At 37.8% G+C, this 16107-nt stretch overlaps 1 protein-coding gene across 10 annotated transcripts; it reads left to right on the top strand.

The window, feature by feature from the left end:
• Nucleotides 1-1282: 1282 nt before the first annotated feature.
• LOC112487404 (ankyrin repeat and sterile alpha motif domain-containing protein 1B-like) lies at nucleotides 1283-14750 on the top strand. Of its 10 annotated transcripts, XR_003050473.1 has the most exons (8): nucleotides 1287-1474; nucleotides 3723-3794; nucleotides 5646-5732; nucleotides 6977-7117; nucleotides 7200-7367; nucleotides 11736-11827; nucleotides 12513-12574; nucleotides 13463-14750. XR_003050473.1 is itself a non-coding variant. In XM_025058111.1 (7 exons), the coding sequence occupies exons 2-7, from the start codon at nucleotides 3735-3737 to the stop codon at nucleotides 13509-13511; spliced, it is 594 nt and encodes a 197-aa protein (XP_024913879.1). In that variant the 5' UTR covers nucleotides 1283-1474; nucleotides 3723-3734; the 3' UTR covers nucleotides 13512-14750. The 10 variants fall into 10 exon arrangements, 7 of the variants coding, with proteins under 7 accessions (XP_024913879.1, XP_024913880.1, XP_024913877.1 ...); XM_025058111.1 differs by lacking the exon at nucleotides 12513-12574 and having other exon boundaries at nucleotides 1283-1474; nucleotides 6980-7117; XM_025058112.1 differs by lacking the exon at nucleotides 12513-12574 and having other exon boundaries at nucleotides 5649-5732; nucleotides 6980-7117.
• Nucleotides 14751-16107: the final 1357 nt, after the last annotated feature.

The raw sequence follows: 16107 nt of genomic DNA, 5'->3' as shown, positions 1-16107 counted from the left end.
TTAGCATCGTAATTAGCTAAAAAAAAATGTAAAAAATTAAATCTATACAAAAATATATCTAGACATAAAAAATACTCCAGCAACTAATTGGAAACAAAATAGTAATAAATATACAATAATAAACAATATTAAGGGAGAAATGTTTAGTAAATAGCCACTAGCCTGAAAATAGCTAAAAATGAGTTGAGAATTACTATAAATGGTAAAACTTACAAAAAAAAAGGGTTAGCCACAAAAGCTACAGACACTGAAAATAACATTAGAAACATTTTAAAAATATTTTTAAAAGCTGTTAAAAATGTGTATATTTATCCAAAAGATATAGTCCTCACAGTTGCTATAAGATAACTCAGCTAAAGGGAGTATATAGAGAGAAATTGCTAAGAATAAATTTGCAAAAAAATATGATGTGATCCTTATTCTAAAACACTATTAAATAATAATAATAAAATAACATTAGTATTTAATATCAAATATTTTCGATTTTACTTAATTTAAATTTTTCAAGTCCAGTGAGAACCATATGTCTGTCTTTAAGAAAGCTAATTAATATTCTGCAGCAGATGTGCTGTCTGTTCATCATTTAACACTCAGACAAATGTGTTTTGATAAGACGAGAAAGAACCAATGCTTAAAATCTGGAGGTGAAATATGCAAAGCTCCGCTTCACGATTGACTGTTTGGCGTCCGTGCAGATGTGAGGAGAAACTAGATGATCGACTGTGTGTCTTCACAGTTCAGAAAACGATCCGTTTATTCACTTTTACCACATAAAAACAAGAAAGTTTTATCGTCCGTCCAAATGGCAAATTACTGCTCGACTTCCTGCAATCAACAAGATCACAGTGTCTGTGAAAACACAAACAATCCCACACACACACACACACACACACAGAGATCCGAAGCAACAGCTGTGTTTAGATCCTGTATGATTAGAGTCTTTGTGTGTGTGTGTGAATCACAGAGCTCCATCAGTGCAGATGATCACTCTCATGTCTGCTTATCCTGCTGCAGCTCTGTAGACTGACTGACTGAGAAGAACACTGAGGCTCAGGGTTTTACTTTCATAGCAATTGTTCAGACTAAAAAATATTTTATTATTATTTAAATTGTAAATGATGAATGTTAAGATAAATGGTTTCATCATTTTCATTATCTATTTTTTTTAAATTATTTTATTATTATTTAAATTCTAAATGTTAAGATAAATGGTTACAATTTTTTTTTTGTGCTGTGAAAGTCGGCAATAAAAAAAATTTTTTTTTGTGCTGTGAAAGTCGGCAATGCATGCACTTGTCTCCAATGTCTCTTTAACGTCATTGACCACTTACCATTGGATTGTTGCTTTTAGGCTGGAGAGTGGTGCGAGCCAATCACGTTGCGGCCTCCTAACGAGGCCTCGTCCACCCCAGTGCAGTACTGGCAGCATCATCCCGAGAAGCTCATCTTTCAGTCTTGTGACTATGAAGCCTATGTGAGTATTAGTAAATTATGCAAATCCAAATGCATCGGCTTGAATACATAAATGTGGGAGAACGTGATCTTGCATTCAAAGATTCCAAGTGTAATTCCGTGTCTCCCTCACTTGTCTTTATTCACAAGCTAATGTGTCACGTGGTAAAAAATCAAATCACTTCCTTTCTCCAATTTCCCCCTTGACTAGATATTAAGATTATTGTATAAAAAGCTAATCATAGCAGCTAGGTCGCACTAATGGGTTTTGCCTTAGATTAGGAGACTGGAGTGTACTGCACCACTCTAGACCCACTGGATAAATACAGTGACAACTTCAAATCAAAAATAAAATTAAAAATTGACATATAGACAGCTGACATGGGATGTGATGCGTCCCAAGAGTTCGACCCATCAGCCAACAAAGGAAAACTCTTTTATGCTGAGAGAGGAAATTCATGCATATGGAACATAATCGTAAAAGTAAGTGGAAGGTTTTACAGAGGCGTTTGTGACAACATCTCTCCGAGTCAGACTCAATATCCTGGGACGACGAGCTCCAGAAAGTGAGATGAATGAGCAGGAGCCAGAACAGAAGCGGAGGCAGAGTACTCAGAGTGAAAATTGGCAAGATAAAGGAAAAACAAAGAGCAAATATGAATAAATTAGACGAGAAAGTCACTGATGAGGAAAAAGACACCAGTGTTTGGTGTTTCCATTACCGCTGAGAAAAAGATAGAGCGGCTGGTGAAAGGCTAGAATGACAGAATGAGGATGCTCTCATTTTCATCTCAGACTCTGTATCAACAAACCATTCTCCATTAGCTGATATTGAAATGATGATATAACCAACAGAACGTCTAAAATCCATTTCCTCAACGCTGAACTACGTTGTATGAATTCAGTGACTCCTGTAGACACAATCAATCAATTCAGTGTATTCACATTTACAATATTTGCTAACTGTGTTTGCTACTATTTAAATACATTTTTTTATCCTTGTGTCGCCCTATACAGTAGCCGTCTGTTTTATGTTTCAGTCCAGCAGACTGAACTAATAAGTTCCTGATGTGGCTTCTATAGCTATTAATGAAGCCCTGGATGCAGACCAGAAGTCGCTGGGTTCAGATATAACTTGATTTACATCGATAGTGAACATTTTCCTCATGGCCCCGAATGCTTGTTGGGGTTTCCTCCAGTAGAACGGATTGTCAATTTTGTAAGTTAGAATCCCATTAGGAACGTAATAAATGACAAACAAACACAAGTAAGTGCAGATTAGCTTCATCTTGTAATACATTTATCTTGTATAAATGTTTTTTTTTTTAGGAAATTGATTTGTTCTTTGCAGCCAGTAGGTCTTCACTGAGAAGCTACGCTTGGAAACAGTTGACAAATAGAAAATTAGCACTTTGATGCATGCAATTAGCATTTCTAAAGCTAGCCCAGTTTAGTTCTAATAATGTCAACTAGATCATCTATCACCTAGGTTTATGTAGAATTACTGGCTCAAGGACATCTGATTTTATTGAGACATTCATTAATTAAGACATTGACTTTGGTAAAAGGGCCAGTGTAGCTTGTTGTTTTGTAGATCCCTCTGCTAAAATGTCTCCGCTTTACACGATTTAGATGTTGTGAACTGTATATGTTAGCATTTAGCTTCACACGGCTGCTGGCAGTGGTTGTCTTCACTGGGTTTTCATCATATTTGCAGTGTTTTTTTTTTATGTCAACCAAAAATAACTGCCCCACAATAGTGGGACACTGGACAGCTGGTTGTCTCTGTATCATATTCAGATGTTGTGTATCCTAAATCTAACTCACCGCAATCCGCTAAGGCTCCCGAACTTATGATAATAATGACTGAAATATCACTGTTACACAACAGAACTACACAACACCGTAAGCAATTTACCTAAAAGCTTGTGTTTTCCATTAAATCAAACCCTTTGACATCAACTGTCTGTTGTGGGATGTTTGATCCAAGAACCAAACGAAGAATATTTAATTTATAAATGACTATAAGACATGTTAGCATTAAAGGATTAGCCTTGAAGGACTCAGTGTCTCTGTCAAAGTCATGTGCGCTAATATTAGCATAAATTAGAACATATCTTAGAAGCTCTTCTGATCGAACCATGGCTCGCTGTGTTCAAATGTAAATACATTTCAATCTCTGTGTACAACATTTCAGTGCGGCTGCTCTTTTCAAGCCTGTATTTTTAAATATATTTTTAACCATTTTTTCCCACCATTTTTCTCAACAGTATCTTGGCTCCATGTTGGTGAAGGAGCTCAGAGGGACGGAGTCCACACAAGATGCTTGTGCCAAAATGAGGGTAAAGCATGGCTTCACATTAAAACGATGTTTTCACCAAAAAATATAGAATAGTGAAAAAAAATAGCTTAAAGATTTCTCCAAACACCTGGGATGGAAAAATGTAAAAGGTTTTATGTAAGAAATTTGATTAGTAAAAATTTGGATTCAAATTTACCCTATTCCCTCAAACTGATCCAAGATATTTCTGAAACACGGTCATTCAATTAGGTAAAATTCCCTTCTTCACTGGCTTCCTCCTGCTCGCAGTATCCGATCTTTTATCTCTCTCTCCATCTCCTCCACCGTGGAGGCAGAAGGAGATGTTTCAATTCCATCTTCACAGCCTGTGGCTGCCTTTGTCAGCTTCTTTTTCACCACCACCTGATCCTGCCAGGACCAAACGAAGAGCAGCAGCAGCAGCAGCGTGCTGTGAGCAGGGAGTAAAGACAAAAACAGAACAAAGGAATGAAAGAGATTTGGAAAAGATCAGAAAGAGGAGAGCAGGGCAGAGTGTGGTAGAAACACAGATCGAGGCGAGATTGACGTGATGGAGTCTCACGTCTTTTTCTTGGTCTTTTTTTGGCAGAGAGAATGACAGTGAGGGGACCGACGCCGCTGTCACGGCTGTAAATCTTACAGCATCTCACTGCATAATGAGTTCACACACAGGTGATCCAGACGCCTGGAAGAGCCAGTTTGTAATTAAAGAACTTGAGCAGGAGCCTGACGCGGTTCAAAATCAAACAGTTTTGTCGGGTGTTTTTATAGCTGACTGAATTTGGAATATTAATATAGACGTTGTGTTCTTACGAGGGAGCAGATAATTCATCACCACTGGAGATGATTTAAATATTCAATTAAGGTTCAGTTGAATTATTTACCACGTCGGCTTCTTCTTTTATCATGGAAATAATTTTGGCATTCGTAATAAAAACAATGCATCTTTTAAATGGGGGCATTGACAGCTTTTTATTTGGTCTACATGGTTCTTTAGTGATTGGACAGATGGTAGCACAGGAACATAACTATTTATACTTTGGCTTTTCTGCTTTTCTTGGAATATTGGTTTTCGTTATCATTTTAATTTATTTTTTACGTTGAACTGCGTTTCCTTGTGCATCCTTTATCATTTTAATTTTTTGTTTTTACGTTGAACTGCGTTTCCTTGTGCTAATGTGTATGTTTTGTTTCTTTAGGTAAATGGTAAGCCATAATTGCAATCATTTTTGTTGTGTCTTAACTAAAGGATTATTTCATGGTTAAAATTTGAGTCACTTTTTTTCCTGTTTGTTTTTCACTAACTTTGAGGTGTTTTTGCTAATGTAGCAATTCATGCTAATGGGATTGAATTGCTATATTTTAGCCTTGCTATACAGCATACTATATATATTTTTTGTTGGCTAACTTCCTGCTCTGGTTTCAGTTAAATTAGAAATATATTTGCTTACTTCATGTGGCCTGTGGACTAAGAACTTGCTGTTTTTCATAGATTTGAAAATTCTAGCGTGTACCTAGCGTAGCCCTTTGTTGCTTGTTTTGTTTGACACATTTTATAATTTATATGTATTAAACATTTATTAAATTACAGTTATTTGCTTCTAAAGAAATCTGACGTTTTATACATCAAAGAAGCAGCGTTTGGCGGTGGAGTGCACACTTTTTAAATCCAACCCTTCTTGTGAGGATGAGGTCGATTATGTCGCTAATCCTTCCAAATCCGTGACTACTACTAATTTTAGCAGTCTAGTGTAGAATGTTTGACTGAGTCATTTATTTACTTTTGTCATCTCTGTGTGAAAGTCATGTCTGCCTCTCTCTCTCTCTCTCTCTCGCTCTATTTTCTCTCCTTCATTTTTGCGTACCTTCCAAGAAGTCGACAGAACAGATGAAGAAAGTGCCAACCATCGTCCTCTCCGTGTCCTACAAAGGAGTCAAGTTCATCGACGCCACAAATAAGGTAACGCTCACGGCTCCTCACTGAACGGCACATTAAAGGTCAGCAGAGCAGCAGTAACATTAGGGAGAACGGTGGTGGTTTCTCAGGTGTGGCAGCCCTGACGGTTCCTCCTGCTGCAGCTCAGCTCAGGTTTAGAATGAATACTGGTGCTAAAGAAGAACAAGAAGCTGCCAGGGTGTAATCAGAATGGGTTATTTTACAATTGTTCTACAGTAGAAATTTATGCCAAGAACCATTGCTTAAAGTTGTAAAAAAAAAAAAAGGTAACTAGCCTCTACACTTTAGCCTAAGGGTTCAAGATAGCTCCAAACTTCTTGGTATCTTTTGGTTTCTCCAGCTAATTTAAGTTATAGTGTGTGCTAGGCAACGTTAAGCTAGCTCTAAAGCTGCCAGGGTGTAATCAGAATGGGAGAGAAGAGCTGACGGTGAAGGTTAACGTCACTGAATTAACTTCGTTGCTCCTGAGTCCAAACCCAAACTCAGTGATTGGTAACCAGACGGAAAACTGGAGTTATTTTACAATTGTTCTACAGTAGAAATTTATGTCAAGAACCTTAAAGTTGCTTAAAGTTGTAAAAAAAATATGGTAACTAGCCTCTACACTTTAGCCTAAGGGTTCAAGATAGCTCCAAACTTCTTGGTATCTTTTGGTTTCTCCAGCTAATTTAAGTTATAGTGTGTGCTAGGCAACGTTAAGCTAGCTCTTAGCCACATTTATTGGTATTTTTCACCAATTTTCATTCATGTATCTATTTTTTATTTGTTTTGTTAGCCATGGAGAGCTTACTTCCACCTATTTCTGTTAGAAATGTTCAATTTGTATTTGTAATTATTGCAGTTATGTACTGGATTTTTGTGCTATATTATCAGCTAACCCTTAGCTCCGTGAGGGGCTTTATAGCAAAAATCTTTTCCTGTATATGTTCTATGATCAACAACAGAAAAACAGACATATATTGGTGAAGAGTCTGGTCGTCATGTAAAAACCCATTTCTCTGAGTCAGACTTTTTGTTTTGTCTTGTCATGGTTGTTAGAGAACACAGGTGTGAGATAGAAACTGTTGACCTCGGCTCAAAGCACAGCTCATTTTGCTTTGACATTGAATTTTTATCTTTATCTTTAGCAGCAGAACAGTCTGCAAATGCACACCTGGATCCTGTTGGACAAATATAAGGAACAAGGCTCATCATAAAAACTCAGATCCGCTGCGTATTTACCTTCTTGTCGTCTCTCCGTGGTTTAGCAGAACATCATTGCAGAGCATGAGATCCGGAACATCTCGTGCGCAGCTCAAGATCCAGAGGATCTGTCGACGTTTGCCTACATCACCAAAGACCTCAAGTCCAGTCACCACTACTGCCACGTCTTCACTGCTTTTGACGTGGTCAGTGCCCACCAATCACCTGACTCTAATCACTCTGTTGGATCCCACACCCGTTTTACGTGTGCTAATCTTCTTTGCTCAGAACCTGGCGTATGAGATCATCCTCACCCTGGGCCAGGCCTTCGAGGTGGCGTACCAGCTCGCCCTGCAGGCCAGAAAGCCCGGCCACGGCTCGTCCACGCTGCCCGAGAGCTTTGACAGCAAGCCGAGCAAACCTGTGCCCAAACCACGCATCAACATTCGGAAATCTGTAAGCAGCACCGACACACCAACATGAGTGAATGTTCTTTTTAGATGGATTTTTAAACCTTATCCCGTCATTTATTTTTAACGTCTAAATGCTCTTTTCATATCAACGGATCATTGCATCATTTTTTAATGTAGAAATAGTAATTTTCTTTTCTTTAAGCATCATAATCTTGACAAACATCTCATCTCTCTTGACATCTGTCCGCGTCCCTCTGATCTGATTCTCCGTCCTTTAATCTCGTTCTTACACAAACTTACCTCATTTTCAACTTTGTTTTTAGTGGAATTATTCTCAGGATGCTCGTGTTTTGTATGCAGCCTGTCAGTTTTTCCCACTCGAGGTTGTAGCTGGATTTTTGATCTCTTAAACGTCCTCGCGGTCTGGCCGTCCCTGCAGTGTCTCACACACTCCGGGTTGATTGATGAGGTCTGTGTATTTATCTGTGACGAGAATCACAAAAAACCTGGGGCATTCTTTTCTAAGAAGGGAGTCCGCTCACATTCTGTAGTACGGCGGTGCACGAGCTCCGGCGCAGTACGTAGCAGTACATTCTGATGTGGTTCAGGTTTGAATCCGTATTCAGACATGAATCCTATGCTGACATCAGGAGACGTCAGTGTTTCAGACCAGAGACGGTGAATAATAAATGGGAGCAAACAAACCCCATCAGTGGTTCACGTAAAGGGCCAGTTATAACTGGACGACTGTATAATGGTACTACATAACATATTCATAAAAAACGTCTCTGTAGTTATATATTTAATCAAGTTGCAAATATTTTACAATTTCATTTCAAAATAAATGCTCCACATTTTGCCCCGGTGCTGTGATAAACTCACAGCCTGACGTCGTCACATCGACTTTAACAGTTTTCCTCAACAGTTGCCTCGACTCCATGACACCAGATACTCCGGTCACAAATTCTGATCCTGAGTGTGTGTGTCCACATGAGCTCCTCTGTCTTGGTGTCTCCACAAATCATAGCGACACAGAGTCTGTCTTCAAAACCCGTCAACCTCACATTAGCCCTCGCTCCGATTCAAAATAGTCGCAGTAAGTCACTCGGCACACGCTTCCCTGTGTCCTCTGATACGCAGCAGCTGGCACCGCAGCATGTGTGTGTGTGTGTGTGTGTGTGTCCAGGAGAGGCTGGTGTAGAGTTACTGCTGCTGCTGCTTCTATATCAGTGTGTCTGGACAGTTGATGATGTACAGAGGCCAGAGGCCTGGAAGGAAAGAGCGGGGACGGAGGGGAGTCAGTGCTCATGGTCTCTGAGGTTAGAAGAAATGAGAGGAAACACTGAGGAACGAGCATGTTATAGGACTTACATAATATATTGAACTACAGTAAAGACTTTTTAATAAAATACTTTAGGTTTTTTGTCTAGTATTTTTTAAACGTCTGTCGAAACGAGCAGAATGTGGTGTGAAATGTAAAGCAAAATAAAAATAACAGCAGGACGGTTGTGCCGTCCTGTGCAGTCTGTGGAGATGAGGAATGGTGGTGTGATGTGTGTTCACGCTATTTGCTGACTCGGCTACACTCATATTAACCATTAATTGCCTTTTACCTCCCCGTGCTGGTGTGCCTATGGTGTACATCAGGGTGCAGCGCAGGAACCACTTAATATTCCTGCCATCGTCTCCGTCATCCTGCGGCAACATGCAGCCCTGTGTGTGTGTGTGTGTGTTCTAAAATACTGTCCCTTTGTTTTCCTGCCCACCAGTATCAGTTTCTCCACAGCTTCACATTATTATTATTATTATGATCTGTGTGTTATCTGAGCTCATCTGCTGTTAAATCTCCTTCAGCATCCATTTAACTTAGCCTTAAGAGCGTGTCTGTGTCTGTGTGTCTGTGTGTGTGTGTGTGTGTGTGAGCCCGCCAAGTCTTTGTTCTACATCTGTGTGCATCAAAATAGACTTGAAATAATTATAGGAGATGGATCTAAAGTGTCTGGAAAATGGTCGTCAGTGTTGGTAACAACTTATCTCTGTGCTCAACTGTCAGCCATTTTTAAATGACACTTCAGCCCGCCAAAAAAAAAAAAAAAAAATTAGATACCAGTATTTTACCTAAATATACATGTGGTATAAATGTGCCCTCTCAGTCCTCGTTGGTGGGTTGTAACACACGTATCTTATTATGATATTTTAGCTGTGGCTTTCAGTGATATGATCTTCTAACATCTGAACATTTGACACAAGGGATAGTTATAATGGACTAGAACAGGCATGGGCAAACTAAGGCCCGGGGGCTGGATGCGGCCCGTTCAGCTTTTTAATCTGGCCGCCAAACTTTTCAGAATTATATAATTTATTTATATTATCATTATACTTCTGTCTTTTCCCTGCGATACCCACGTTTTCCCACTAGATGGCATAGAAAATGACAAAAGCATATTAGCATTTTAGCTAATGTTATTTATCTTAGATCACACGAAATATTGTTCATTTTTAAGACAATTAAAGACGCCTGATCTGTAATGGTTAGCTTAGCTTGTCGCACAGTGTTAGCAGCATCCCAGAAAAATCACAGCATTGTAATATTTAGGTTTGAAAATAACTGAGTTCCTTGTTCATTTTTAAGACAATTAAAGACGCCTGATCTGTAATGGTTAGCTTAGCTTGTCGCACAGTGTTAGCAGCATCCCAGAAAAATCACAGCATTGTAATATTTAGGTTTGAAAATAACTGAGTTGTCCAAATAATATAACATAAAAAAGGCTGATTTATAGGTAAATATAAAAATATAGTAACAGACTTATGATTAGCCAGAAGATCACCACAACTTTTGACAAAAAAATTAGCTTCAAAAATTTTAATTGCCAACAAGCTATTTAGCTCCAAAAAAAAAAAAACAGGCATAAGTTTAGCCAAAAACAAAATGGCTCAATTCTAAGCCAAATCATGATAAATGTTAGCAATAACAGTATGTAACAAACATATATACAACTTTGCCAATAGCAAAATAAACGAAAAATTTAAGTTAGGCGAAACACTGCTAAAGACTAAAATTGCTTAAACTATGAAATAACAGATGACCAAAAAAAGAAAAGACAACCAAAAAAAAGTAGCCACAGATTTTTAAACTGCTAACATCAGGAAGACAGATATCCAAATTATTGTTGCTTTTTTGTTGTTAGTCAGAGTCATTCTGACCTGTGTGTGACCTCCACACCCCTGTAGGTCATGTGCCCCTCCAGCCGCTGGTCACTGGGTCACATTTACACCCCTCACCGACCTCCTGTCCATCCTTCTCTTCCTCCTCCTCATCCTCCTCACAAAGCTCAGCCTCAGGTTCTCCACACTTTTCTTTCCTTTTCCTGATTTTTTTTTTCCTCCTGATTTTGTTTTCTATCGAGGAGAAGTCTCTGCAGTAAGTGCTTCGTTTTTCTCCTGCTGCTCTCTTCAACTGACTGCATCCCTCAGTGTGTGGTGTTTGCACTGAAGATCGAGGTCTCGGTCTACGATTACTAATCATCATGGGGTTTTTTTTTATCTATGATTATTCTTCATTTATGATAACCAATGTCGGCCACGTTACTCTCAAACAGTAATTGGTTATAGTTACTAGTCCTTTCACAAAAAGTAATGAGTTAGTTACTTGATTACACTAAAGAAATAAGCAGCTAGCAAGGAGAGTAACTATGACATTATTTTTTTAAGTTTAAATATGTAAGAATTTTTTTTTACCTTTTTATAGATAAAATTCAGAATAAAATGCAAAGTCAACCATTAATCACAGTAATACACTATATTAATAAGATTCTGAAAAAGTCTTCAAACAAAAGTTTCTCTATAGTAAATAAAAAAGTTTGCATAAAAAAAGTTAGTAACTCATTTAACGGCAAAGTAAATAAAAAAGTTCTCATTTGCATAAAAAAGTTAGTAACTCATTTAACGGCATTTTTCCCATAACAGGGGATATTTGTTTCTTCACTGAATCAAACCACTCCCCTTTGTTGCTTTATTTAATTGACCTTAATTGACCCTTTTGTAGATAAATATATATTTAGCTATTTTCTAGCTAGTTCCCTAAAATCAATCCCCACTAAAAGCTATTTGAGGCCCATATGTTAGTTTTATCTCGGCAGGTTTTTGGCATGTTTGCTCACAAAGTTACAACTACAATTTTACATATGTTTGGTGCTTTCGAACTTTTGAAACAAAAATTTGCATTTTCCAGCCGCTCTGCTGTCGTATTGACTTAATTAGCAGCACGTATTGGTTTGCTTGCTAACAGCAAAATGATCCCGGAATTTATATTGAAATAAAAAAACAAACAATGAATCTGCCTTTAATAAAAAGGTAGCTTCTTCTCTCACCTCTTCCACTTTTACCGAATGGTTTTCCTTTTCTGTGTCAGATGGAGCAGCCGTCCATGGACCAGAAGGGCCACGCCAACGTGCCGTGGATTGTGGAGCCGGGTCAGGAGGCCAAGAGAGGAGTCAACACCAAGTACGAGACCACTATTTTCTAACATACACCTGCCTTGTCCACTCCTGTGTGTGTGTGCCTTTCAGAGGTCAGAGGCCCTGTACTGGGGCCCCGCCCCGGAGTTGGGCTCGAGCGACGCACGCCGCCGTGTCACCTCACCGGCTGAAAAACAAAATAAAACCCCGCCCCCTCCCATTGCCGAGCCTGTCCACTGCATGATGACGTTTGGCGCTGCGCTGTCTCTCTCACTCTCTCGCTCTTCTTCTTCCTCTTCCTCCTTGTCTTCTTTTCTTCTTCCTCTCTTTTTTTAACACCCCCCGCCCCACCGTCTGTGGCCCCGGGCTCCATTTTCCTGCCTGCAGGCCTGGCGCATGACCTTTTCACCCAGGGCTGTGGGGCACTTCTGTCTCCACCTGTAGGGGGCATTGGTCAGCTTTGTTTTTCCCACTTCCTGTTTGTCGGTCAGTCAGCGTTCAACCGGGTGGTTTTTTCCGCATCTTTGTTTGAGATTTGAGTTTTTCACCTCTTGTTGGTGGGTGTCACTTTCTAATCTGTCGCTCCTCCTGCCTCCATCCCTCACTTTTTTCTTACAATTCAGCCACAGCGTCCAGCTGCCCCCCCCCCACCTGAAAAATTAAAAACAAAAAAAAACTCACTGAGATTTGCAACATCAGCATTCGTAACAGTGTTTTAACTGTCTTTTCAGCCAGATGTGAAGAGCTGACTATGCTGAGGGATGGTGTCTGAGAAATGACAACAGGAGGAAAGGTTGTTTTTTTTTTTGTTTTTTTTAGTAATAGAAGAGGAGAGATGATGTAGCACACAAAAACTTTGGCTTTGAACCTACCAGAATGTACTTCAAAGGTGGAGTATGCAGGAAGATTTCTTATTTTGGTCTGACGGGGGTGCTGTAAACACATTTGAAATACCACCAACTGTAGGGGGACAACATTATAGTTTCATCTAAATCTGAAACTTATTTAATGTAAATCTAAAACCTAAGAGAAAATAGCAAAACAAATTCACACAAGGAGTAAGAAAACAATTGACTGCATGAAGAAACTTAAAACTTGAAGAACAACTAAACTGTTTTAAAATGTTTAAAATGTATTATTCTTAGCGCTACCTTACAGTCTCATATTTACTCTTTGCCCGAAACAAACTTTTCACCACTCTAAAAAAAGGGAAAAAAGGAGAAAATACAAACAGACGGCGGCAACAATGCAAATGAACGCACCATCATACAGTCATAGTTGCCGATGATGAAATGATAGGATTTGTTTTGTGATTCCTGCATACTCTGCTTTTCATTAGACTTTTGTGTTCTTTTGGCAAACGTTCACAAGTTGTCCATTAAACAGCTTTAATCTTGACTTTTTACACATGAAAATTTAGGCGATTATTGCTTTTACAGCAACTTTTTTTTTCACGTGTACAATGTGTTGTTTTTCACGGCCATAAATCTTTTTTTTTTTTTTTTGGAGAGAGAAAAACTTTGTATGTAAAGTGAAGAACAGAAAAAAAAAGGTTTTCTTTTTTAGCATGTGGCTTGTGAGACGCATGGTGGCCATTTTTGGAATTGCTGAGCAGGGGGGCCGGCGGTGAGGCCGGGGGTGTGAGGGCTGTCTGGATAAGTGATGTCATCTCATTTTGCAGGGCAATGCCGGACGCTCATGTCTATTACTGTGGAATACAAAGAATGTAGCCAGCCCTAAACACGGACATGGTCTCTCACACACACAATGCAAAAAAAGTGGGACTACAGTGGACTTCCAATAAACATGGACGCCACCCGCAGTGTTTAAGGTTGACTGCAAATAAAAACATGCCTGAAACGTTAAAAAAAAAGGAATGGACCTGAACCCAGGACACTTTTTATGGAGACTTGATTAAAAGACTGCGTCTATGCAGACGACACTCTGCTCTGAATGTACACGTTTTTTTCTGAAACAGCCTCAACTTTTCTGCAGCTGCAGCAGTACCTGTTTTTATGCAGCCGACTCGGATCTGGCAAACTCCAGTCGGTACGAGACCGTGGACTGAGAAAAGGTCGATAAAAGTGTACGGCAACGTCTGGCTGGCTCTTCTTTGGTCGTTTCTTTTTTTTCCTTTAAAGTCAGAAAAAAAATAGGAAAACAGAAATATGCACAAGTGTTACACGTGACAAACACACTTCACGAAAAGGAACAAAAACTGCATCTGATGTTTAAAAAAAAATTAATAAAGTATTCTATTGATATTGCCCGACATTTTAATGTTTTAATGAGAGTATTATATTACCATGATGATGATGATTATTATGATTATTCTTGTGCAATTCTTGTCTACTGTTGTCTTAACGTCACATTATTTTTCTATGATATGCTAAAAGATGAGCTTGAGAATGAGAATGAGAATGAGAATGACGGCCGCCCTTTAAGAAATATAAAGTACCTGATGAAGATAGCAAATGATACTCAGAGAGTGAACGTCACTGACAGCTCGCTGCACTGGTCAGATGGTCATTTGTCACGGGACTAACTCGTGTATTTAGCAGATGTGACTATTTTACAGGCAGTATTACTGTAGGATCCGGACGAGGCTCGATCCACTTCTGAAAATGTACATATGTTATTTTGCCAACTCATTGTTCATATATGTAAAATGTAAAAGAAGTCAAAAGAAATAAAGGTTCGCAGTTTGTGGCACTGTAAAAACAAGGTACCAAAATAGACAGGTGGATAAATTAAAGTTGGAGAAGGAAACAAAAGAGCTGTGGGGAAGTGTTAAATGTAGAGACTGTATTTTGAGTAATACGTCAAAAGGGTTAGAAGTTCTATGACATCACTGCTGAAATAATGTACATAGGCTTGGGCTTCCAGCAAACTGATTTTTGTAATTCTGGCCATTTATTTATATCCTTGTAAAGCACATGAAATAAAAGCCACACTTGTACGACTATGAATGAGTGTTTGCGATGACGTGCTCTGGTCAACTCTCTGACCTGATACGTGAAAAAATTTCAGTCCCCAAAGGGGGGCATGACAGAAAGTAATGGAGAACCACTGCTCCAATATGTGCGCTGATAAAACAGAGCTGTATGGATGTTGGTTTCCATGGTAACCAAATCCCTATGCAGTTTGACCAGTGGGTTTCTGTATAAGCACACTGACACTGCAGTTACAGATGGACAGCTAGTCAACACGGCAGCCAAGTACTGACTGACTGACAGGATTAAAACTTGGACTAAATCTCTTTAAATGTGATATGTGGAAAAATTTTGATAAATATTTTTGGAAAAAAAAAGTCAACATTTTATCTTTCCTGCATGTTTCTCACCATTCAATTCAAGCATTTTAGAATTGTATTGTATCTTTTCTGGACATTTCTCATCAAATTTTGAAAAATCTTTTAGAATTTTTTTTTATTTGGAATTGTTTGGTATTCATGTTTTAAAAAATCTTAAGAAAAAAGGTTTTGGTTAGATGTTGAAAAGTTTTGATGAAAATCTTTGAAAAAATGTTTTTCAAAATTTAATCTTTTCTGCATGTTTCTCATCAAAATTTGAAAAATATTTAGAAAAATAAATTTTGGTCAGATGTTGAAAAAAAATCTGAAAATATTTGAAAAAAAATTCAAAATTGTATCTTTTCTACATGTTTTTCATCAAAATATAGCGATTTGAAAAACATTTTTAGAAAAAAATATTTAGGAATTGTTACAAAAAAAATGTTGGTCAGATGTTGAAAAATTTTGATAATAATCATTGAATTTTTTTTCAAAATTTTATCTTTTCTGCATGTTTCTCATCAAAATATAGCGTTTTGGGAAAAAAATGTGAGATAAAAATAATTTTTTTGAAAAACTTAGAAAAAAACATTTTGGTCAGATGTTGAAAAATTTTGATGAAAATCTTTGAAAAATGTCTTTTTTGCATGTTTCTCATCAAAATAGTGATTTGAAAAACTACTTTTGAAAGATTTTTAGATTTTTCAGATGTTGAAAAATTTTGATGAAACAGAAAAAAAAAATTTCAAAATCTTTTCTGCATGTTTTTCATTAAAATATAGCGTTTTAATAAATATTTTTGAAAGCTTTTTAGAAATGTTTTTAATGAAAATTTTTGGAAAAATGTTTTCAAAATTGTATCTTTTCTGCATGTTTCTCATCAAAATATATTTTAAACAAAAATTTGGTGATTTTTCAAATATTCATATAAAAATTTGAAAAATAATTTTTTGAAAACCTTAGAAAAAACGTTTTAGATTTTGATGAAAATCTTTGAATTTCTTTTTTATTTTATCTTTTCTGCATGTTTCTCA

The sequence above is a fragment of the Cynoglossus semilaevis genome, chromosome 8, assembly GCF_000523025.1.
Source record: "Cynoglossus semilaevis isolate Cse_v1.0 chromosome 8, Cse_v1.0, whole genome shotgun sequence".
Lineage (NCBI taxonomy): Eukaryota > Metazoa > Chordata > Actinopteri > Pleuronectiformes > Cynoglossidae > Cynoglossus > Cynoglossus semilaevis.
This window is presented reverse-complemented; position numbering and strand designations above follow the sequence as displayed.

What these genes read in the sequence shown, in the direction of transcription:
- LOC112487404 (XM_025058109.1), top strand. Translation starts at nt 3,735, where the DNA reads ATGTTGGTGAAGGAGCTCAGAGGGACGGAGTCCACACAAGATGCTTGT. An exon ending in TCATCGACGCCACAAATAAG is followed by an intron (nt 5,733 to 6,976) that starts GTAACGCTCACG and finishes TCCGTGGTTTAG; the next exon opens with CAGAACATCATTGCAGAGCA. An exon ending in AAGAGAGGAGTCAACACCAA is followed by an intron (nt 11,828 to 13,462) that starts GTACGAGACCAC and finishes CTCATTTTGCAG; the next exon opens with GGCAATGCCGGACGCTCATG.